The following is a 25,080-nucleotide window of genomic DNA, read 5'->3' on the forward strand; positions in this document are numbered from 1 at the left end:
TTATACTCCAATAAAGATGTAAAAAAAAAAAAAGAATGACTCTAGTAGCTTTCTCCTTGGGCTCTGTGCTGCCAGCTTGGCTGTCACCTGGGTCACTCATCTTGTTGCTTTTTATTACATGGGCTTCATACCTCCAAAGAGTAGGCTCCCTGAAGGCTAAAGCCCTGTTTCAAAATGTATATACTATACATATACTGCAGCACCTAGAACTGAGTCTTAAATATAAAAGAAACTTAATAAGTAGTTATTGGGGGAATAACTAATTAACAAAGAAGTCAAGAACACTGACTTTTTCTCAAGTGCCCTGCACCTAACAATGGGGGAAAAAAGGTAACCAGACTGTAGAACTGGTTCAAAAGTACACAAAATAGAACAGCAATGGGGGAAAAAATGAAGTTATAAACACAGGGCAAAGAACTCATTTTCCTTTTCTGCGAAAAGCATACACTAGGCAGTTGCAAGTCTGCCTTGGCAGAATAGATTCTTCAAATAATGGAGAATATGTGGTTCATACCCTCAAGGCATGTTGAAAGGCATAACTTAGTACCTGGGTATCAGCAAAGGCACAGATAACTAGTCCATCCCTCTCTAAGTCTGTGGGAGCAAAACAGAGGTCAAATGGACAAACTCCTTCTTTGAATGAGCATATGTCAGAAAAGAAGAGGATGCAGGTGGAGTGTGCATCCGTTTGTTTTGATAATGACACGATTTCCTAGAGTGAGAAAACGCCAGCTGTAAATATCCTTTAGACCCAATGAGGGAAATGTCTCCCCGGAGTATTTTTATTTTAATATTTACCATTTAAATGGATCCCTTCGAAATAACCTTGAAGGCTAATCCCGTGGTACAAAATTTCTTTGCACAGTTACTGACACTTGATACAATGTGACCTGGGCATGCCCGGGGAAAAAAAATGAAGTTTCTGTGCCAAAAACAGAAGCTTGACTAATATGTATTTTAATATGAAGATCCCAAAGTGTGCGGAGCAGAAGGGCAGTGGCTCCAATTTACTACAAAGAAAAAACAAAACATGGAAATGAATTACCACTCACTTCTGTCCCACAGACAACCCTACAACATTTTTTTTAATGACATTCTGTCTATAAACATACTCTACCTGCACCTTTACTTTCTCAAGTATGGAGTAATCTACATAAGAGGTAATTAATGGAAATGCCATCTACTATAATAAAAGATTAAAAACAACACAAAATTTCCCATCAATAAAAGACCAGTTAAACAAACTCTGGTGGAGCCATGATTGCAACCCAAAAAAAGGAGGGGGGAATATATATTTTTTTCCTGGGTGATTAGAGTTCATCTGATGTAAAGAACCTATAATCAGGCCGGTTTTTTGGGAGGGCATGGGGAGTGGTAACAGTTTTATTGAGATATAAAATTCACATGTCATAAAATTTACCCACTTAAAGCATACAATTCAATGTCTTTTAGTATATTCACAGAGTTGTGCAACCATCACTACAGTTAACTTTAGAACATTTTTATCACTCCAGAAAGAAACACTGTACCTTTTAGCAGTCACCCCCTCCCATTTCTACCAGCCTTCCCAGCCCTAGGCAACCACTAATCTACTTTATGGATCTACAGATTTGACTACTCTGGATATTTCATATAAATGAAATCATACAATATGTGGTCCTTTGTGACTGGCTTCTTTCACTTAGTATATTTTCAAGGTTCATCCATGTTGTACATGTGTCAGTACCCCGTTCCTGTTTATTGCCAAATAATCATTCAACTGTACAGATATGCTGCCTTTTGTTTCTCCATTCGTTAGGTGATGAACATTTGGGCTGTTTCCACTTTTTGGCTATTATGAATTAAGCTACTATGAACATTCACGTACAAGTTTTCACTTCTCTTGGGTGTGTATACCTAGGCATGGAATTGCTGGGCAATAAGGTAACTCTGAATTTAACCTTCTGAAGAAGTGCCAGACCGTTTTCCAAAGTGGCTGCGCCATTTTACATTCCCTCCAGCAATGTATGAGGGTTCCAATTTCTGCACATCCTCACCAACACCTGTTACTGCGATTCTGATTATACCTATTCCAGCGGGTGTGCAGTGGTATGTCATTGTGGTTTTGATTTGCATTTGCCCAATGACTAATGATGATGAGCATCTTTTCATGTGTTTACAGGCCGCTTGTATATCTCATTTGGACACATGTCTATTCAGATCCTTTACCTGTTTAAAAAGTTGGATTATTTATCTTTTTAATCATTGAGCTGTAAGAGTTCTTTATATAAATCTAAATATGGGCACCTTATGAGATGTATGATCTGCAAATATTTTCTCCCATTCTGTCTTTTCATTTTTGTGATGGTACCCTTTGACGTATAAAGTTTTTAACTTTGATAAAGTCCAATTCACCTACTTTTTCTTTGATGGCTTATGCTTTTATATCATATCTTAAAAAAAAATTCCCTACTCTATAAGAATTGCATATTGATAAGTAATTATCATCAAGGTTTACTAAAATAAAACAAAACAAAAAGTGCAGAATAGGGGCTTCCCTGGTGGTGCAGTGGTTGAGAGTCCGCCTGCCGATGCAGGGGACACGGGTTCGTGCCCTGGTCTGGGAAGATCCCACATGTCGCGGAGCAGCTGGGCCCGTGAACCATGGCCGCTGAGCCTGCGTGTCCGGAGCCTGTGCTCCGCAACGGGAGAGGCCACAACAGTGAGAGGCCCATGTACCGCCAAAAAAAAAAAAAAAAAAAAAAAAAGTGCAGAATAGTGTGTAGACTACCATTTATATAAGAAATTTTAAAAACTACATATGTGTTTACTTATATATGTATTAAGTATCACTGAAAGGATAACAAAAATCTCATAACGTTGGTTGCCTCTGGGGAAGAGGAGCTGGCTGGTGTGAGGAGAAATAGGCTTTAACTGTACACTCTTAGGTACTTTTTGAGTTTTGAACCATTTGCATAACTACTTATTCAAAATATAATTATACATAGAATTTAAATTAAAAAAAACATATATTCTGTGTTGCATCCCAAGAACATTCTGTCACAACCAGAAAAAAACTAAAATCAAATAAAGGTCGAGAGTCATCAGACATACTCTAGTCACATTTTTGCAACCAAAAACTGAATAGATTTCTTCTCTGATTAACTAAAATGAATTTCAGAACAACATTTCCTTAAGACAATCTGTTTCCTACATATTGTGAACAGGCAGAAAATAGCGAATCATTTTGTTTGGCACAGAAAAGAAGTCTAATTTAATACTGTATGAAGGAAAGGACATTTGTAGAACAAGTGAGGGCTATAAAGTTGCATGGATTTTTTTCCTCTCTGTATTGAGGGAAACCATACGTTAACTATAGTGTTGGAGAAAAAAATCTTTTCCCTCTTCTATTACTGAAAACAATAATATAAGATGAAATTAAAAGTTTTAAATAAGATAAAAACATAATCCTGCCGTCATACTCTATTTTAATTATTTTTATTGCGTGTAATTCTTCACCCACACACAGCTGTAATGAATATATACATATCAATGTACATGCTACTTTTCACTGTTTGTACATAAGTATTCAAAACTACCATGGTCAATGCTGCTCAATGAGGTGACATTAGCAAGTCACATAATATAAAGGCATTAGGGTTCTGTCCAACTTTTCACTACTGTTAATCATACTAGATAAATATCTTTTTATATATACTTTCTTTGAACTATTTCCTAGGTTTGATTGCCCAAAACAGTGTTATGAGATCAAAGATATGAATATTTTTATGGGGCTTTACACATATCCCCATATAGCTTTCCAAAAAATATACTAATTAGAAAAACTACCAGTAGTGTATGAATGTACAGTTTCACTGTAACTTTACCAGTACTGAATATTATCATTTTTGATTTTTGGTAGAAATAAAAAGTTAACCTTAAAATGATGATTTTTTTTAAAAAATTCCTTTTAACTTTAAAGCCTGTAAACACAGGACCATGTAAAACAGAGTCAGCAAATCTTTTCTTAAAAAGGTCAGATAGTAGATATTTTAGGCTTGCAGGCCATAAGGTCAGTGTTCAACTACTCAGCTCTGCCATGGTAGCTCCAAAGCAGCCATAAACAATACGTAAATAAGTGAGCGTGGCCGTGTTCCAATAAAACTTTGTTTACAAAAAGAGATGGCTGGCCCAAAGGCCATAGAATTTGCTGACCCTGATCTATAATATAGAAAGCAGGATAGTCACATCATTCACATTATGTATGTCTAATTAATAAAGTATCATAAGCTTGAACTGAAGTAGAGATAATATAAAAGATACAGATTTGGGATTATATTATTATTATTATTATCACTATGCACATCCACCTCTTTTTTAAAAATTAATTAACGCTCAAAATTTTGCCTAAAAATTAGAAGATACAGATACAGCTATGACTAAAGCAGAGAAAGCTAAACCTCAGGATATTTTGAAAGCACTGCTACTTTAGTTAAGATGGTCCACTTGGAAAAAAAGGAAGTAAGGCTAGAGGGGTACTTTTCAAACTGCATTCTGAATGTGTGTATTTATCACAGGAGGTGGAGAAGGAAAGGTTTCCTGATCTCTCACAAGTTTTAGTCCCAAATTTACATTTGTCTGCTGGACCTCTCCTCTTGGCGGCTCTGACTCAGCCTGTTCAAAACTGAACTACTGTCTTCCCCTCGTGTCTTAGATCCCTATTTCTACTTATGGCAATGTCATCTCCAAATCACCCAAGCTTGAAACCTCAGAGTCACTCAAAAGCCCGGCGCACAACAAGCATCCAATAAAGAGTTACTTGGTTAGTGTGTTCATTCATTCATTCACTCATTCATTCATTTGTTCATCCATTCATCCACGCACTCATTCATTCTTACATTCCTCCCTCCACTTCAATCAGTTGCCAAGTCTGTCACTATGTCTCCTACAGTAGTCAAGGGAATTTCTTCTTTTTTCCTGTTGCCATGACCTTAGTTCAGACCAACAGGTTTAATTGATGTCTCTATCATTTTCATCTTCTTAAAGACATCTCCAATATGTCACTACTGCGATAAATAAATCATCAATAGCCCCCACCTGAACCAACTTAAGTTAAAACACACCTAACCTGATATCCAAGATCTTTCACAATCCAGTCATTCGGGGATCAGCCTTTATCTGCCAACACTCCCTTTCTGGCATCCTGGGATTCAGTCAAAGTTGAGCCACTCAATACTCCCTTTGTATCCCCATCCCATTCTGATCACAAGATTTCCACCTAATGGGATGAGGACTCTTAAATGTCTTAAAATGTCCTAAAATCCCCTAATCCCTACATGTTCAAGTCTTATATGTCATGTCACTCGTGAAGCCTTATGCTGTTTGCTACTCTCTATTCTGCACTCTACCGGTTCACAAGTGTCTAAAAGGATACCTTGAGCACCGGAAATTTGAACGCAAGTTTGCAGAATGGATGAAAGAACTAAAATCACTTCCCTTCTTCTGAGTAGTAGCTTCCAGTTAATAGCAACACTTCCACTTAAAGACTCATTGATGACTTAAGTTCTCCTGCTTTATTACATACATTCTAGTGTATAAATGGAGACCATAGCCTTCCACACAAAGATCTTTGGTTGTTCCTGTCTCCTACTAGCTTTTCATCAGGATAACTGAAAAGACAGGAGTAGTAATAGCAGTAGCAGCAGCAGCAGCAGTAGTAGTCATTTAATAATAGTAGTAGTGGCTAACATTCTTTGAATGCATACTCTATACCCGCCACTGTTCTAAAAGACTTACACGTATTAACTCACTTAATCCTCACAAGAACCCTAGGAATTAGATATGATTGTTATCCTTATCAAATACATTTTGCGAAACTTCTTATTCATCATTTTGTACCGACCCTCTGAGCACAGCACTAATCATCTTGTCCACTCTTCCAGATTGGATTAGGAAAGGTGCAGAGATACACATAAGTAGCCACATACTCAAAAGAATTCTTAGGAGAGTTCTAGCTAGAAAGACAGAGGTCTGTATCATCTTGTATTATACCAAAAAATTAAGTCTTTTTTGTACAATACAAAGCACATATCAGATGCTCTATAAATGCTTGCTCACTCTTTTTTGCCTTCCTTCACTCACTCCTTCCTTCCTTCCTAACAGAACTTACTTTTTTAGGTCTCTAAGATAATTATTTGTGTTTTTATCTATTTAATATTTGTCTCTCAAACTAAAATGGAAGTTCAGCAAAGCCTGTGGCCATACCTGTCACGCTGATGGCTCTCTCTCTCTCATGCCTCTAGTGCTGCTGGGCACAGAACAGACACTCAAATATTTAGATGAATGACTGAAGAGAAGAGAGAAGAAAGGGAGAAAAGGGGGAAGGAATGCTTGATGGGCTTGCTGGCATCTTGATTTAAACAGACACTCGTGTCCTCTTTGCCACCTAGCAACATGACCAGTCCACTAGAAAAGCTACCTAAATACCAAAAGACATGACACTGCCTTATAGACTCACACAGTCTCAGGACTGGAAAGGTCTTGTGCTTGTGTTTCCCTGCCACTTTATTGTATCCTGTCTGCCCAACTTTCTCACACTGGTCCCCCTGTGGTACAATGAAAAGTCAAGCTATAAAAGCAAAGCACAGAAAACAAGCTCGGATACGAGGTCAACTTGTAATCCTTTTCATGATCATTCCCCTGCTCTCTGGAACACTTCCTAACTGAGCACACACAATACTCCAGGGTGACTACTAAAGGCTTCCCTCATCTCTTAAGTTTCCATTCTGAACTAGTCTAATCAGCTGACTATCAGCCACTACAAGTGGTGGCAGAATTTAGCAATAAAGTCTGGGTTAGGAACACAACTGGGGAGTTTGGAAATTCCCTGGCACCACTGTAACTTTCTGCTTAATTTACATTCACATGCCTGGAAGCCTGACCCAAAAGTTAAGGGAAATATAAATTCTCAAACATCTGAGCCCAGTCACAGCTAACACATGCACAAGCACACAAATCTACTATTTTGTTCTGGCCATCTCCTGCCCTTGACCTTGACAGATACAAACCCCTTAGAAAATCTCTAACCAGCAACACCTGCCAAGGTGCCCTCTTGCTGGCACCTTTTCTAAGAAACATAACCCCAAAGAAGCAAAAAATACTTATCCCAGGCTGTGAACACACTTTTTAAAACTGGATCCAACACAACTCAAAGCTAAAAAAGCAAGTAAATAGAGGCTAAAGTCTAGTTAGATGGAAGCAATTTTCCTATCAAATATTCTTCCAAAGTTCTATGATAAATTGCTCATGCAACCACTTCTGTCACATCCAATTAAGTTTGAGTCACATTTTTATTTACACTTACCTCTGCCACTCGGTGGGTGGAACTAAACCGAGGTGGTAAACCAGCCAAAACACAGTGTTGGTGGGTGGCATTGAGATCATCTGCAGGAAAAATACCAAAAATTAAAAAAAAAAAACAAACCCAACACACATTTATCAGTCACTGAATACTATTTCACTAAAATACAAAGTAAACAGTAAATCCATCATTCAAGAAGAATGACAAGAACCAAAGAATTAACAATTACCATGTATTCTTTAAACCATTCTTTGTGAGTAGGATAACATATATATATATATATATATATATATATATATATATATATATATATATATATATATATATATATATATATATAGTCATATGGTATAAAACCATCAAAAACCATGATACTTTCAATAGTGAAAGGGGATGTTATTAATAATTCTTGCAGGACAACAGGCATAAACCAGGACTGTCCTTAGCAAACAGGCTATAGGGTTACCCTACTTATTTGTAGTCTTATGATACCCACTCACCACTATTTATGGGCTGAACTTCTTTCCCTTTCTCATGATACATCTAATTCTACTCATGCCTTCAGAATAAGCCAATTTTTTTTTGTATTATTTGGAGTTGAACATCTTTCATCTGAAAATCTGCCTCTTTCCTTCCCCGGTCAAAGTATCAATTTTGCCCTAACAATTTTCCAGGCAGCAAACCAACCAACTCAGCATGTTGCAAAGCTTTGGCTCTCAGAACAGAATTCAAGCCTACAGATTCACGACCCAAGAATGGAGAAGGTGGTGAATTCATCAGCTGAAGAATATGCCTAAAACCACATGCAGTGGGAAAAAAACCAATGGCCAAGTTGTTGCGTATTCTAAGAAATGATGCCACATGTAAGGCAAAATCTGTAACACCTCTGCTTAGGACATTGCGTCCTCTATTACAAAGAAGAGAACCAAACTGTCCCCAGCAACACATGATTTCCTACGTAAGCAACAGAGGCTTCTTAGCAAGATACTAAGAAAGATTATGACTTAAACTAGGAAGCAAAGACCACCACACCCCCTACATGTCATCAAAAACAACCTACAAAATTACCTCTAAACAGAAGAAAGGAAATTCAAAATACCAATTGCAGGACTCCTGCTTATGGACATTATGGAGTAACCATGACAAGGTTTACCTTCTTACCCTAAAAAACTATAAAACAGACCAAAAATAGGAAACAAAGGGTTCTGACACTGGAAAACAGTGACCCCAAAGACAGGAGAAATAAAATAGGTGAGCCTTAGTTTACTAGCTAGAAACAGTTTCAAAGTCACAGAGTAGGGATGGGGATATCAGAACTCAGAGGTTTCAGTTTTCTCTCTTGCTGAGTTGTGAAGACAGAGGCTACAGTTTAGGAAGGCCAAGGCAGCAAGGATTTGTAAGGCAGAATACTGGAACAGAAGAACCCACACAGGGAGAGACTAAGCAGACATCACAGAAGGGTTCCTTCAAGTCTTTGGCTAGGTATTCATCTGTGCACGTGTGAATGAAAACTTCCCACAGGTAGGAAAATAAGTTCCAGAAAGCTATAGGCTAGACAAATCTCAGACCTCACATAGGGCCAGGAATACTCTGTGTTCTCAGCAGCCAGAATGGTTCCTACTACCTGAGACAATAGAGTCTTTAGAAAAGCATAATCTTAGTAGTAGGGTTAAATAAGTACTATATTAAAGGCTGCCCTAGATCCACTTAAAAGCAAGCCTCAAAAGAATCTAACTTATTCCAAATAATTTAATTACTCACTAGAGCAAAGTCCAACACTACTTAAAAGAATATAACAAAATCAGGTGGGACTTCCCTGGTGGTGCAGTGGTTGAGAATCCGCCTGCCAATGCAGGGACACAGGTTTGAGCCCTGGTCCAGGAAGATCCCACATGCCGCACAGCAACTAAGCCCATGTGCCACAACTACTGAGCCTGTGCTCTAGAGCCCATGAGCCACAACTACTGAGCCCACAAGCCACAACTACTGAAGCCCGCATGCCTAGAGCCTGTGCTCCGCAACAAAGAGTAGAAGCCACCGCAGTGAGAAGCCCACACACCGCAACGAAGAGTACAAGCCACCACAGTGAGAAGCCCACACACCGCAACGAAGAGTAGCCCCCACTCACTGCAACTAAAGTCCATGTGCAGCAACGAAGACCCAGTGCAGCCATAAATAAATAAAAATTTAAAAAAATAAAATAAATAAAGTAAAATAAAAATCACCTATGGCTCTCAGTACCCACAGGTTCAAAAAAAAAAACAAATAAAAACAAAATCAGGCACCAATAAATAAAATTTGCCATATCCAGCATTCAACCAAAAAGTAGCAGAGAGAAATAAAATATATATGATATATATGATACACAAGATAAATACATATCTTTTTTTCATGTATATATATTTCATATATAAATATGGAGCTTCTAAAGATGAAAAATATAGTACAGCACTTTAGACACTGCAGAAGAAAAGATAAGTGAAGTAGAATACACAGGAACAGAAACAACCCAAAATGAAGCACACAGAGGAAAAAAACTGAAAGAGCATCCATGCCCTATGAGACAATATTAAGCATTTTAACATAAATGTAATTTGAGTCTCAGAGGAGGGAGAATGACAGAAAAAAAAATTTTTTTTAATGATGACCAAAGAGAAAAATAAGAGCAAAGAACAAGGGCAACAAATAGAAAACATTAACAAATAAGACAGATATAAACTTAACTATATCGGTAATCACTTTAAATGTCAATGGCCTATGTACACTAATTAAAAGGCAGAGATGGTCAGAGTATATGAAAAAACAAGACCCAACTATATATTGTCTATAAGAAACTCACTTTAAATATGAAGACACATATAGATTAAAAGTAAAGGGATGGAAAAAGATATATCATGGAAACACTAATCAAAAACAAAGCTGGAGTACCTATATGAATTTCAGATAGAGCAGACTTCAAAGCAAGAAAAATTATCAGGGATATAGCGGGGCATTACGTAATGATAAAGGGGTAATTCTCCAAGAAGAGGTAACAATCCTTAAGGTATATCTGTCTTATAATAAAGCAACAAAGTATGTGAGGCAAGAACTAATAGAACAGCAAGAAGAAACAGACATATCCACTATTATAGTTAGAGACTTCAACATCCCCTAAAACAAGTGAATAGATCCATCAGCAGAAAATCAGTAAGGACATAGTGGAACTCAAGAGCACCATCAATCAATTTAATTGACATCTATAGGTGACTTCATCCAACAACAGCAGATTACGCAATCTTCTCAAGGTCATGTGAAACATTCATCAAAATAGACTACATTCTTGAACAAAAATCACACCTTTACAAATTTTTTTAAAATTGAAATCATACAAAGAAAGTAAACTAGACATCAGTAACAGAAAGATAGCTGGAAAATTCTAAAATACTTAGAGAATAAAGAACACACTTCTAAATAACACATGGTCAAAGAAGAAATCACAAGAGAAATTTTAAAATACACTTAACCAAATGAAAATAACGATACAAAATAGCAAAATTTGTGTGATGCATAAAAGCAGTGCCAAGAGGAAAATTTGTAGCATTAAATGCATGTTAGAAAAGAAGACAGACCTAAAATCAATAAGCTTCCACCTTAGGAAACAAGAAAAAGTAGAGCAAGTTAAATTTAAAGTAAGCAGAATAAAAGAAATAATAAAAATAAAAGCAGAAATTAATAAAATTAAAAAAATCCATAAGAAAATCACTGAAATAAAGCTGATTCTTTGAAAAGATCAATAAAATCAATAAGCTTCTATGCAGGCAAAAGAAAAAAAGGACAGAACACACAAAAAGAGGATATCACTATAGAACCTATGGATGTTAAAAGGAAAATAAAGTAATAACATGAACAGTTCTATGCCCACAAATTTGATAACCTAGATGAAATGGACCAATTCCTTGAAAGACACAATCTGCCAAAACTCACACAAATAGAAATAGACAAACTGAATAGGCCTGTAGCTACTAAGGTAATTGAATCAATAAATAATAGCCTTTCAAAACAGAAAGCTCCAGGCCCAAATAGGTTCACTGGTGAATTCTACCAAACATTTAAGTAAGAAATAATACCAACTCTTTACAATCTCTTCCAGAAGACTGAAGTGAAGGGAAGACTTCAATATTCTCTTCAAAAGTGATGCTGGAACAACTGTACATCTACATGCAAAAAAATACTCAAAATGGATTATAGACCTAAATGTAAAACATGTACATATAAAACACTTAAGAGGAAATCTAGATGACCTTGAGGGTGATAGTGACTTTCTAGGTGCTAAAGAAGGCACAATCCATGAAAGACAAAATTGATAAACCAGACTTCATAAAAACTGTTCTGTGAGAGACACCATCAGGAGATTAAGAAGACAAGCCTTGGACTTGTACAAAATATTTGCAAAGAACATGTTCGATAAAGAACTGTTATCTAAAATATACAAAGAACTCTTAAAACTCAACAATAAGAAAACAAACAACTCATTAAAAAATGGACAAAAGACCTGGACAAAGAAGACAGACTGTAATAAGCACATGAAAAGATGCTCCACTACCTTTGTCATGGAAGTGTAAATTAAAACAAATACCCACTACACAGCTATTAGAATGGCTAAAATCCAGAACACCGACAACATCAAATGCTGGTGAGGATGTGGAGCATCAGGAACTCTCATTCATTGCTGGTGTGTATGCGAAATGGTACAGCCACTTTGGAAGACAGTTTGGCAGTTTCTTTCAAAATTAAACATGCTCTTACCATCAGACCCAGCAACTGCACTGCTTGATATTCACCTAAATGAGCTGAAAATGTGTCCCCACAAAAACCTGGTGACAGCAGGGGAGACGGTGAGCAGCAATCAGATTCAGAATGTTTTAGAGGAAAATAATAGGACCTGCTAATGGATGGGTAAGTGAAGGGATGGAAAGAGTGAAATTAAGAGCAACTTTTGGGATTTTCACAGGATTGAAGATGAGTTAAGTCACAAAACATTCAGACACTGTATGAACAAATAGCACAAGATGCAATGAAAGGTGAGGATAAAAACAGCAGTGATACATTTGGAGTATTAAAAGCAAATGTAAAGACAAGGAAAGCTAATATAGAGGATCAAAACAGATCCAACCTCTGCTGACTTGGGTTCAGAAGTGTAGCTTATGGCCGGAAGAGGACTGAATGTCCATTCTCTTTCCCAGTTTGCTCTCTCTGAGGATTCTGGTTAAGGACACACCTGAGAATTTCTGGTAGATCTGAACTATTTTATCTAAAGGGGGATTCAAAGCCAAACAAACAAACAAAACAAAAACAAAAAGCAGGGGATGGAGGAGTTTCCCCAGGTCCAGGTGCTCATAAAGAGTTGAAATAATTTCTAAGAAATACATAGATGCTGGGGACTTCCCTGGTGGTCCAGCAGTTAAGACTCCACGCTTCCAGTGCAGGCGGTGTGGGTTTGATCCCTGGTTGGGGAACTATGATCCCACATGCTGCATGGCACGGCCAAAAATAAAATAAAATTTAAAAAAGGAGATCAAACAAACAAACAAAAGAAATACATAGATGCCATTCTCACCTACCCAAATAAAAGCCTTATCACTCCCAGGCTATTAACAGTAGGTTCTAAAGACATCATAAGGAGGAAAACAAATCATCTTAATGAACAGATCTGTTAAGTGCTTTTGTTCCACTGAGGGGCCACTAATCTGAGGTGGGCCAAGTGGCAAACACAACATTAGAAGTAATACTCCAAGGCTTGTACCTTTATTTAAATCCTTGGCAACTCTCTAATCAAACAACTGTTTTGAGATTGTTCCCAAATGTCTCTAATCCTTTATGACTTTTAGAAAGAACCCCGTAATTTTCATTGAAGAGCTTCTAATTTATCTAAAATTCTAAGTCTATGAAAGTGGCTCAAGCCTCATGGATTGTACATCTTACGTCTTAAAGGATACACTAAAGACATGCCCAGCTTTAAAGACTAATGCTAAAAATTTTTAGAAAGAAAACACTAAAGAATGCCTGTTTTCCAGAGCTATCTCAGAATACAGCTAAAAACTGACTCTCTCCTCAAGTGGAATCAGAGTTTGTAGAATTTATTCAACAAAACAAATGGAAAAGAAGCTCTTACTCTTTGCAGGCTAAATGCTGCGTGCTCTACCAGCGGGTGAGGGAGAACTCTGGATGTTCACTGTAGCATGAAATCTCATCTCATATATAAGAGACCACAGATGTAGTGGCATAATTGACGTTAGGGTGATCAATTCATGCCCAGGGCTTTCCTGGTTGTAACACTGAAGGCCCGAATCCTGAGATCCCCACTCTCACACCTGACAAACTGGGACAGTTGGTCACGCTAAGTTTAACCCAGCCCTTATTTCCCCGGTTCTGTTGGCTAGTGTGTCACCAGAGGCTACTGCATCCCCAAATTTCTTAAAGGAACAATCAGGAGCTTGGCTAAAGGCACTCCTGAGCTAAATAAGCCCAATACTGAAATCCAATCTTCCCAGGTGCACACGATCACTGAAGCTTTTCATTCTTACTCACCTGTCCATTCTCATCCCTCAATCTTAATATTTATGACCTTATTTTTCCTAGATGTGGGGACATCCATGACTGAGAACGTTTTCAGAATTTAATAGCCAACGAAAGGGGGGGAGGGGGAGGCTTCCTGGCAAGATGACAGTAGAGACCCAGGTCTCTACCTACCCCATTCCTAGATTCCCAATGAGACGATCAATGAAATAGTAAAAGAATTTAAGACTTCCTTCAGTGCTCAACATCAGAGAAAGGTTCTCAATACGCCGGAAATTACAAGGAAGTGTGCTGGATACAGTATAAGTGGAATAAGATGAAAGAGGGGCAGCACTCTAATGTAAATCAACTATATTTCAATTAAAAAAAAATACTGATGCCCTGGACCCACAACAGATTAGCTTCATCAGAATTTCTGGCGTTGGGTTTCCCCGGTGGCCCAGTGGATAGGAATCCACCTGCCAAGGCAGGGGACATGGGCTCTAGCCCTGGTCCGGGAAGATCCCACATGCCGCAGAGCAACTAAGCCCGTGCGCCACAACTACTGAAGCCCATGCACCTAGAGACCGTGCTCTGCAACAAGAGAAGCCACCACAATGAGAAGCCCACGCACCTCAATGAAGAGTAGCCCCTGCTCTCCTCAACTAGAGAAAGCCCGCGTGCAGCAAAGAAGACCCAACGCAGCCAAAAAATAAATAAATAATAATAATTTTAAAAAATAATTTCTAGAGTTGAGGCCCAGGTACTGTATTCTTGAAAGTGCCCCAGGGGATTCTCATGCAGAGGAGGGTTGAGGGGCACTGTCCTTGGGTAATGCTGACCAAAGCAGCTGCTTGTGTATCATTTGGGGACCCCAATTCAACAGCACTCATTTGGCCCTAATTTATTTATCTGGCATCCCTTTATGTCAGAAGCTGTACTAAGTTCTGGAGATGCAGAGTTGAATGACACGATCTTGTCCGTAAGGATTTTACCATGAAATGAGTGAGGTGAAACTGGCTAAGTGTTAGAATAGAGCTGGGCATGGGACATAGTGGAGGAACAAAGGGGGACTAAAAAAAAAGAAAAGAAAAAAAAAGGCAGCATCCCGATAAATATATCAAGCAGATCCTGAGAGTAGTACTCCCCCTCTAGCTCAGAAGATGCAGAGCAGAAGGGCAGGAGAGGCTACAGGGCACCCAGAGGCCTGTAGCCTCTGCAGGACAGTATTAAATGCACACAACCCGTGGGACCCATAGACTCCCAGACGTGTTGCTGGTGCAAGTCACCGCTTTGAGAAGAGAACCAGGCATTGTGGAGGTAAGAAACTGGAGCGAGCAGGTATGCCAGGAATGGTCCAAAAGCTGCCAGGGTTTGCTCATACTGTGAGCATCTATACCACCCAAAGACAAAAACAAGTCATTCAGTACACTCCGGTTCATCAACTCTCTCATCTGGCCCTGCAAAGATACATTTTCTTCCTCCTCCTTCAAGTGAAGGATTTGGTCGGGAACCTATACTAAGTTTTCACAGAACCAATCTTAATGCCGACTTGCCTATCAGCCGGTGCTAGTCCTTTTTCTATAAGGAAAAACAGACAAGGAAAAATCACTAGACTCAGGCAAAAGTATTACAGTTCTAAGGAAAGGAACCAGTTTGACAGAAACTGTCTCTTCTGAAAAAGTGTTACTCAAATGGACAGAAAAAATTTTTGTAAAATTCTCAATATTTCAAGAAGCCGCTTGATTCAAGAGGGCACTGCACCTGTGAAAACGGGGCAAGCAGCTGTGAGGATGGAACAGCATGAGATCAGGAAAGGTTGCTTGGAGTTGACTTGTTTTTAATACGTATGGCTTCATTTAAAATGATAATAGCTCGAGTGAACAACAGAAGGAATGCTGCAGAAAAATCAAATTACCGAAGTAAATGAGAACTCAAGAAATTCTCCCAGAACTCAGAGGAAAAACAAAAACTAGTGACAGAATAAATAAGACATGAGGGGTAGATTCTGGAAGCCAAAACAGATATAACAGGAATCTTAGGGAAGAAAGCAGAAAACAGAGAAATGAAAGAATAATCAAAGAAATAACAGAAGAATATTTTCCAAAGTTGTGAAAAGGCCTGAGTCTGTACTACAAAATGGCTGACCAAGTATATAAACATATTCTGTTCAAAAATTAAATATAAAATACTACAAATGTCCAAAGGAAAAAAACACAGTTTGCCACAATATAATCAATTTGAAGATGATCTCAGATATCTTCCTAACATCAAACATCAGAGGTCAAGGGGACAATATCTATAGAGTTTTAAGGTGGAAAGCTTGTTACTCAAGAATCCTATAGCCATTCAAGGAGATATGAATATGTGTAGGTATAGTAGTAAGTCACACTCATGTTATTTTCATCATTAAACTGGCAAAAATATTTTTAAATCGTAATGCCCAGTGTTGCCTAGGGTGAGATAAATAGGCTGGTAGAAGTAACTGATAATCACACGTTTCATACATTGTAGGTAGGAAGGTAAACTGAAAACAATCTTTCTGATTAACCGTCTGACAGTACAATATGTACAGTCTTTACATATCGACACTCTCATCCTCACCCAGGTATCCCACTTCTGGTAACTTTTCCTAGAGAAATACTTACAGGTGCAGACAAAGATGTTCACAGGGCGATATGCATGATACCAAAGCACTGGAAATGACTGGCATGACAAAACTAGGGGATTACTATTTAAGCCATTTTTTTAAAATCACATTTTCAAAGAATATTTAATAGGGAAAAATGTTCAAGATATAAAAGTATTGGAAAAAACAAGATATAAAACATTATACCTAACATATTAATTTTCTAAAAAAATAAATAAACATATATTCCCAAGTATAGGAAAAAACACTAGAAGGAATTAGACCAAATAATTATGAAAGATGTTATCTCTGTGTGGTGATATTATGATGTACTTTTGTTATCCAGTTTATACTTTCTTATAGTTTGTAAATTTTCTACAATGACCATCAATTCTAATTTTTCTTCATATTTAACATCTCTGAATTTGGAATACATCTTAAAATTGATAGCATCTTTGACTGGATGAGATATATTATTACTTTTTACCTAGCAATAAAAAACTAGAACAGTAAGTATGATGATTTTTTAAAAATCCAAAGGGAAATGTTCAATGAAGAGATCCTCAAAAAAGAGATATTCATTCCCCAAATAAAAATGACAGAACACTGCAGTCAGTGTGGGTGATAAGAGTTTTGGTTAGTTTTTTAAACCTTCCCCGATATAATTTTCCAGGGGACTAAAAACTCTTTCATAAAAACAGGTACAGAGGTGAAGATGACCTCAGGGTACACACCTTTCTCTCTCTCTTTTTTTTTTTTTCTGAAATTAACTTTTACGGAATGCTTAGTTCATAGTTAGGCTTCAAAGAGAATACATTCTTGAGGTTAATCATTCATTCTTGCTTTTAAAATAGGCAAAAAGAACTTTAATCCCACTTTGGGAAGGGCTGCCTTTACTCTTCCAGGTGGCAACTCTTCCCAAGAGACAGGAGGGCAGAGGGGATTGTGGAAATGGAGAGATGAGAAGGAACAGAGGTTAGAATAACAGAAAATTTGAATGAAGTTTCTTCTCTCCCTATTTTGTATACACAGTGCCATCACATCACCCTCTACTACAGTGAACTCTGGGCACCAGAACTTCCAAAATGAAGTTAATGAATGAAACAGAAGCAGCCACTTAAACCTCTAAGTTCTGTTCCTTCATATACCTTTCGATTTCTCTCTTTAGTCACTCCTATCTCACATCTGATTTTCCACTGACAACTGAGGAAGATAGTTATGGTTTCTGGTTAACACTCAGGGAGGAAAAAAAGGCTGTTGTCTCCAGATACTCAGCAAGTTCCTATTCTGCACAAGGTACTAAGTGCTGTGTATAGTACAAGAATATATATAATACTGGCTCTGAAAAAGCTTAGCTCTAGTAGATAAGACTTCTATATCAATTGCTACAGTCCAGAGGGGAAAGAGAGTTATGGCAAACACACTGAATAGTTGGTGCCCCTGCCATTGTGGGTATTAAATTTTTTTAATGTCACCCCTAAATAGGTGAGTTACACATGTAAACTCACAAGGGGAAAACATGACAAGGTGAAGGAACAGTATGAACAAATATAAGGAGAAAGGCTTGTGCCAGGACCAATTTTAGGATAAAGCCACTATAATGAACTGACCAAGGACTATAATTTACATCTTTTTAAAAATTTTAAATGGTTATTGGACCTAGAAGAATTATTCCACAGGAAGAGTTTAATGAATCTTCCATCATAGGGTATACAGTCTGGCCTTGAAATCTGTTGCAGGGACTGACTGATTCAGGAAAGTCAACTTCATTCCTGGTCTAGTCCTGGGTTCGATCCCTGGTCAGGGAACTAAGATCCCACAAGCTGCGTGGCATGGCCAAAAAAATAATAAAATAAAATAAAATAAAATTTTAAATTTTAATAAAAGTAAATAAATAAATAAAAATGTTTAAAGGCTTCATTCATGGTCATTCCTCCACTGCCTTTACAGAAGTGGCAAAGAGGGTATACAGGTTATCCAATCAAATTAAAAGCCTAAAAAATTCCTTCCCACAGCTCATGCTTTTAGGAGTTATGTTATAGAGATAACATAATAGCCAAAGAGGGCATATTAAAACTGCCAGCCAAAGGGGAAAACTCCATCTACCCAACCCAGATGTAGAACTACCTCAATACAGTGTGTCTGATTGAATGAACCACAGGGAATAAAAGGACCTCATAATTCACAGTAACACATCCATCCTCAGTTAAAAAAAAAAACACACATTTTTGTTACCTTTGGTGGTTTTCTTATAAAAAACGTGAAGGAGAATGTACAGATTGATCCAGACACTGTGTCATTTTGGAAAATTCTGTGTTGCCACATGGTTATTTGGATTAGCCACAAGGAAGTAAAGCATGGGTCACTGAAGGAATAGACTGTCATGAAAGATTCTAAAAGCTGTCTCTGGAGACCCCAGAGTATTAGATGAATGGCCATCTGTTTTGCAGAGGGTCTTCAAAACCCTTTCCAGCCAGGAGCTTTCAAGGATAGAATAAATATTTCCTTTTGTCTGTATTGCCATGAATGAAGCGGAGAAAAGCCAATCCTTAGTTCGTTCATTTCACTCATTGATTCAGTATTTATTGAAGAACCTACCATATTCAAAGTACTGTATTAGGTGCTGTAGAAGGTACACATTTTCTGGAATCTAAAGTAGACAGAAGGCATTTTTAGAAAATTCCAAAAAAGACACAAGACACAGGACCCAAGTAAAAATGGAATACGCCAAGGAGTGCAATGAGAAGAAATCTCAATATGATAACTGTGCCAGGTGGGTTTGAAGAAGCCAGTGTTTATCAAAGCATTAAAGAAGTAGTATGACAAAACATCTAGTGGCACAGAGCTATCACTATGGCAAGATTCTGCCAGCAGTAAGAATACAGAAAGGCAATGGTGAATTCCCGGGGAAAGGGAGAGCTACACAAGAAAGTCATGGTTCAAATACAAAGCTAGCTAAAGAATGGAGCGTGATTCTGAGCTTTTGATGAGGTATAAGATTTCGACCTGACATTTGCAACGTGTCCTCTCATCTAACAGAGGTTTAATAATTACAGTGGATGACAACTTCTATGTATGCATCCGGTCACTCCATGTGGTTCTACAATTAATAACACACACATTAGCACTGTGCGGGACTGGTTTCCAAATTTCAGAATCCATATCCAAAGGAAGCATGGTCATCTCATCAAAATTACAGATCAGTATGTAATCGTTATGAACTTCAAAAATGTGAAATACCATGTGAATACCATGTGAAATAACGACTGAAATACCAGAAGTCAAGAGAGAGCATCTATATCTTGGTACAAAGGTAATCAATTAACAGAAAAAACCCTAAAACGTTAACTAACAAAAGTTAGCAAGAGTAAGAAAGAGTATAAGAGAGCTGATTCCACATTTCTCTTCATGAAAAAACTGATAGTCCTTAAAGTTGCTGGATGAAAAAACTGAAGTATTAAGCATATTTTATGAGTTAAGAGGGAGAGAATCACTAAAAGAATAAAATGCAAATACAGTGAAAAGTAGTTACTTGTAAGAAATGGAACTTGGGGGTAGATGGCAAAGAGTTTTTCACTTTATATTTTATTTTATTTTATTTTATTATTATTTTTTATGTGTGGTACACGGGCCTCTCACTGCTGTGGCCTCTCCCGTTGCGGAGCACAGGCTCCGGACGCGCAGGCTCAGCAGCCATCGCTCACGGGCCCAGCCGCTCCGCGGCATGTGGGATCTTCCCGGACCGGGGCACGAACCCGTGTCCCCTGCATCGGCAGGCGGACTCTCAACCACTGCACCACCAGGGAAGCCCTCACTTTATATTTTAGATCAACCTCCACTGTTTGAATTTTTATTTCCTAGTATATGTATTATTTTTAATATATTATTAACAATAATATGAATGAAGTAGTGACAGGAAAGATCTCCAGGACATATTAAGTTAAAAAAAAAAAGCAAGTATTCTAGTAATATACCTATACATACTCACACAGACACACACACACACACAGACACACACACACACGTATAAAGTCCCATTTGTGTTATTTTTAAAAAGCAGCAGTAACATAGATGTAAATATTTTAAGAGAACTATATTTATGTTAAGGCTTACAAAAGGACCAGACAGAGGAAGGTGAAAGAGTAGTTCCACATTTTATTCTATACACTTCCATATTGTTTGAATCTAAGAATACATGTGCAGAATATATGTGCATTCATCTATTAATCATTCAATTAATATTATTTTTTCCACACTTTTAACGAAAAAAGATTCCATAACTACATAATTAGTAGAGCTAGGCAAGTGGAAGAAAGAACAGCTTTGGTCTCAGAAAAACCTGGATTCAAACACAAGCTTCACTAGGTATGTCACCTTGAACAAGTGGTTTTACCTCTCTGAGCCTCAATTTCCTTTTTTAAAGAAGCCTTCATGGAACTGTAATCCACATTCCAAACGACTCACTGCCTGCTAGTGTGTTCACAGGACTGGGCAACCACAACAGACTAATTTCAGAGTATTTTCATACCCCTGAAAGAAACCAGGTACCCACGAGCGGTCAATCCCCATCGATTTTCTTTGCTGGGAAAAAAAAATGGGGCTCAGAACGGGACAACTACCTACCTGACAGGCTTGTTACGAGAAATAAATGAAATATATCAAAGCCTCCAGCACAGTGCCTGACCCTCAGTAGGTACTCATCACATGCGCTTCAAGTAAAGCTCACAACATAAATACTACAGAAATAAGCAAAAAGACTGGATATGATAAGAAAGTGTAAGAGAGGCAAATCCTTCCAAGTACCTAGGAACGCACTCAGGTTCCTATCCTCAGAGCCTATGACACCAGCTATGCCCTCTCCCCAATTCAACTGAATACCAAAAAATCTGGTATCAAGTCAAAAAAAGCCCAAGTTTGAAAACGTCAGCCTTTAGGAGCATATTTTAGAGCGAAAGTTTCAGGAGAAGAGACACATCCTCAACCCTGTAAAAAGTGAACAGCAAGAAGCAAATACTGCAGTTGCTGAGCAGGGAAGGAGAACACAGTTAAGTTCACATTGGATAAGCGGTTGAAACGATACTGTCATGTTACTACTTTTCAAAGCGAAAATAAACATGGCAGGTGCTCATTTGGCTGTTCGAGCACTTTCCACTTAAATGGCAATTCCTCAAGCTTACTGACTGCAGCCTGAAGTTATAATTTATTACTGTTTCTGTATTATTCCCGTGCCTCGGCAGAAAGCAGAATATAGCACCTACAGTTTCAAGACCCATGAGAGGTAATAAAGTATAATTATTCAGAATTTATGATTAAGCCATATATTAGAGGTACTTTTTACTTCAGTTGGTCAGTCAGAGGTTGGAGGAGGAAGGGAATGGGGTCAGAGGAAGAAATAACAAAAGCCTTTTCCTTTGAATAAAAGGTCTAAATCAGGGCAGGACTGAGGGACACCCAGAGGATTTACAAAGATACCATGGTCTCCAAGCGAAGTCCCAGAGGAGCCCCAGGTAAACTCCTAGAGGCCTCAGTTCTTTCTGCTCACAGAGCTACGGGCTCCAACTCGAGGGCTCGGGTTGGCTCCAGAAATAGAAGCGTGGCACATTTTCAGGTTATACCACATCAAACATTCACAGTGTGCTGGGACTTGCTGCTCTAAGACATAGGTATTTCAGAGAAGGTGAACCTCATCTAGAAAAATCCACGGGCCAGACTCTGTAAGTAAACCTGGCCCCAACCAAAGATGTGGTTACCAAGAGCCCTGATTCAACAATGGCCACATGTCAACTCTTCTCACCCTCAAGAATCAATTGGGGAGATTTCCCTTTCTTGTAGTTCCTTTACACGGCTATGGAAATATACACATGGAACGGTTAGGTGCAAAGCTGGCTAAACTCAAGGCATGAAGCAAGGTAAGAACACAACACTCAGCAATCTTCCATCACCCCCTCCCTCACTGGTTCTCCAATATACCATGGCCCAGGTCCCAGTCTTCATAATGAGTCGCCATGTTCAAGTCATAGTTTACAAAGCACTTTCCCATATACTTTCTGATTTGGCCTCACAACAACCCTGGGAAGCAAGTATCGTGAAGCACTAGTTTTTCAGTGGCGGCAGAGACTCAGAGGGGAACAAACAATGCACAGCCAATGGACAAAGAGGGGAGTCTGGAACCTGGTCACCTGATGGGACATGGCCTTTCCATTATTCTACCCTGAACTGCTGGTGAGGGAATGTCAACCCAAAAAAGAAATACTGTGCATTTCAATTTATATTGCTGTTTTCATTTTTGGCCTTGGAATTTTTACTTGGCAACTAAAGCTTTGAAATAGCTGATGGGTATAGTAATGACACATATGTGAAAAAGAGATGTAGTTGGATTTAAGGAAACAAAAGTAAAGAGAGGAGATAGAACAGAGTCTTGAAGAGTGACATGTAAAAAACAGTAACAAATAAGGGGAGGGGGGCATCGCCCAAAATGTTTACCTAGCACTCACCTTTGTCCTGCACCATCCCACCTCCACACTCAGCTCCTGGTTAATGAACATAATTTGGCTGATGTCCCTTGAACTGTATAATCTGCTCCACAAAAAAACAAACCCACAGTTTGTCTCCAAGCCACCTTTAAGTCCCTAACTCCCTGGTTGCATTCAGTCTATGGAAAACATCTGTGGCAAAGTAAATCATCCTTCTCTGAGAAAAACCAGAGTGTGTTTTTTTTTCTTCTCTAAGTGTGTTTTGAAGTCCTGGTTGGAAAATTAGTGAAAACTGTAAATCTGTTTGCAAATCTGGTCATGTCTAACTCTGAGATTAGGGCAAAGATTCCAATTTAAAAGTAAAACCGTGACAACCCCAGTTAAGCGTGTCCTCAGGCACTGCAAGCAGGGCCTTCACTCAATTCCACAGGCAGTGGATTTATTACAGGCACCCGACACGTTCCCCATCAGACACCCCTGGAGTATTTACTTGAGACAGCAGGGTTCAGTCTGCACTTCCTCTGCAGACCAATATATTATTATAAATTGAGCTAAACTGTTTCCTTTTCATAAGTGCTATGAAGTTCAGATTTCAGATATCAGCACAGGGCTGAGGTCCCTCCACAAGGCTCTTTATAGTATTTGGCTTTTAAAAAGTAAAGAGAAAAGGTAGCTTTCGACCACGGTTGCTTTTATCTTTGTCTTGTTTTGGCTAAGAGGAGGTGTGGGAAAATTCATTTTAGAAATCAAACATGACATCTTAATAAGAAAATAGATTCTAAATACAAACTTTGGGTACAGTGGGCTATGCCTGGCCCAGTTCAGTAGGTTATCAGTTATTTAACCTATATCTGAGGGCAGGAGTTGGGAAATCAGGACTAGATGGTATGTCTTGGATATCAGCTCCTATAAAATAATAACACACTTCTTCTGTTTATCACCTACAACAGAAAAAGGGAACCAGTGTATATTTTAAAATGTATATTCATTATAATATATAAGTCAAAGGACATCATAATTATTTAATATTTTCATTTTTAATGTTTTTCTGAGCCAAGAAAAACATAACTTTAAAAAGAAAGGCAAAGCTGGGACGAAGTGAGAGAGTGGCAATGGACATATATACACTACCAAACGTAAAATAGATAGCTAGTGGGAAGCAGCCTTATAGCACAGGGAGATCAGCTCAGTGCTTTGTGACCACCTAGAGGGGTGGGATAGGGAGGGAGGGTGGGCGGGAGACGTAAGAGGGAGGGGATATGGGGATATACGTATACGTATAGCTGATTCACTTTGTTATACAGCAGGAACTAACACACCATCGTAAAGCAATTATACTCCAATAAAGATGTAAAAAAAATTTTTTTTAATTTAAAAAAAAATTTTTAAAAAAGGAAATGGAAAAGAAAGAAGCAAACACACCACTACTGTCACCTTCTTTTCTGCCCTTCCGAACACCTTAGGCATCACCCTGAGGGAGGGGGAGGAAGGCACAGAAGCCCAGAGCAGGGCTCAGCGCTGCAGTGGGGTGAGGAGGGACTCCAGGTGGTGGGGAGGGGATGGCCTGACACAGGTGTCAGAGCCCAAGTGGGCTAAAGTGACAAGTTCCAATCCACGCCTCTTACCTGCTGTGTAACCATGGCTAAGTAACGACATTGATCTAACCTTAAATTTTTCTTCCTCAATATAGCTAACATCTACTTCTCAGGGTTACTGAGAAGATTCCAAGAAGGTCTGACTTGTCATTAGTCCCCAATAAACATAGCTCTTATTCATATACTATTGTTATTCCAGATACATATATATGCACACATAGGAAAAAGACTGAAAAGGAATGTACTAAAATAGACATAAACCTGATTTTTATATTTTTCTTTCATTTTATACTTTTCAGAGTTTCTTTTCTCTACAATGAGCATGTATTACTTTTTCAATCAGAAAAGATCACATGAGATGTTATTAAATAAACAGAAAGTAGCTGAGCCTTTAACATGTGTATTTACTACTTTTGTATACAGAAAATTAATAAAGCTACTAAAAATAGCACCATTCTGACTCTCACTTCTTTTAAAGGTGCAAAGTAGTCATAGAAACTCCAACAGAGT

General features: G+C 38.3%; 1 protein-coding gene across 9 annotated transcripts in view; it reads right to left on the minus strand.

Annotated features, from left to right (window-relative positions):
• The window catches only part of FTO (FTO alpha-ketoglutarate dependent dioxygenase), a gene marked incomplete at its 5' end in the record, with an annotated part of 363,984 nt that overhangs the window by 208,092 nt on the left and 130,812 nt on the right, over positions 1-25,080 (minus strand). For all 9 annotated transcript variants that reach the window (XM_079723148.1, XM_079723150.1, XM_079723153.1 and 6 more), the window contains one exon: positions 7,343-7,422. In XM_079723148.1, the coding sequence (XP_079579274.1) occupies positions 7,343-7,422 (80 nt within the window). The remainder of the gene's footprint in view (positions 1-7,342; positions 7,423-25,080) is intronic.

Source organism: Hyperoodon ampullatus (genome assembly GCF_949752795.1).
Source record: "Hyperoodon ampullatus genome assembly, chromosome: 18".
Taxonomy (NCBI): domain Eukaryota; kingdom Metazoa; phylum Chordata; class Mammalia; order Artiodactyla; family Ziphiidae; genus Hyperoodon; species Hyperoodon ampullatus.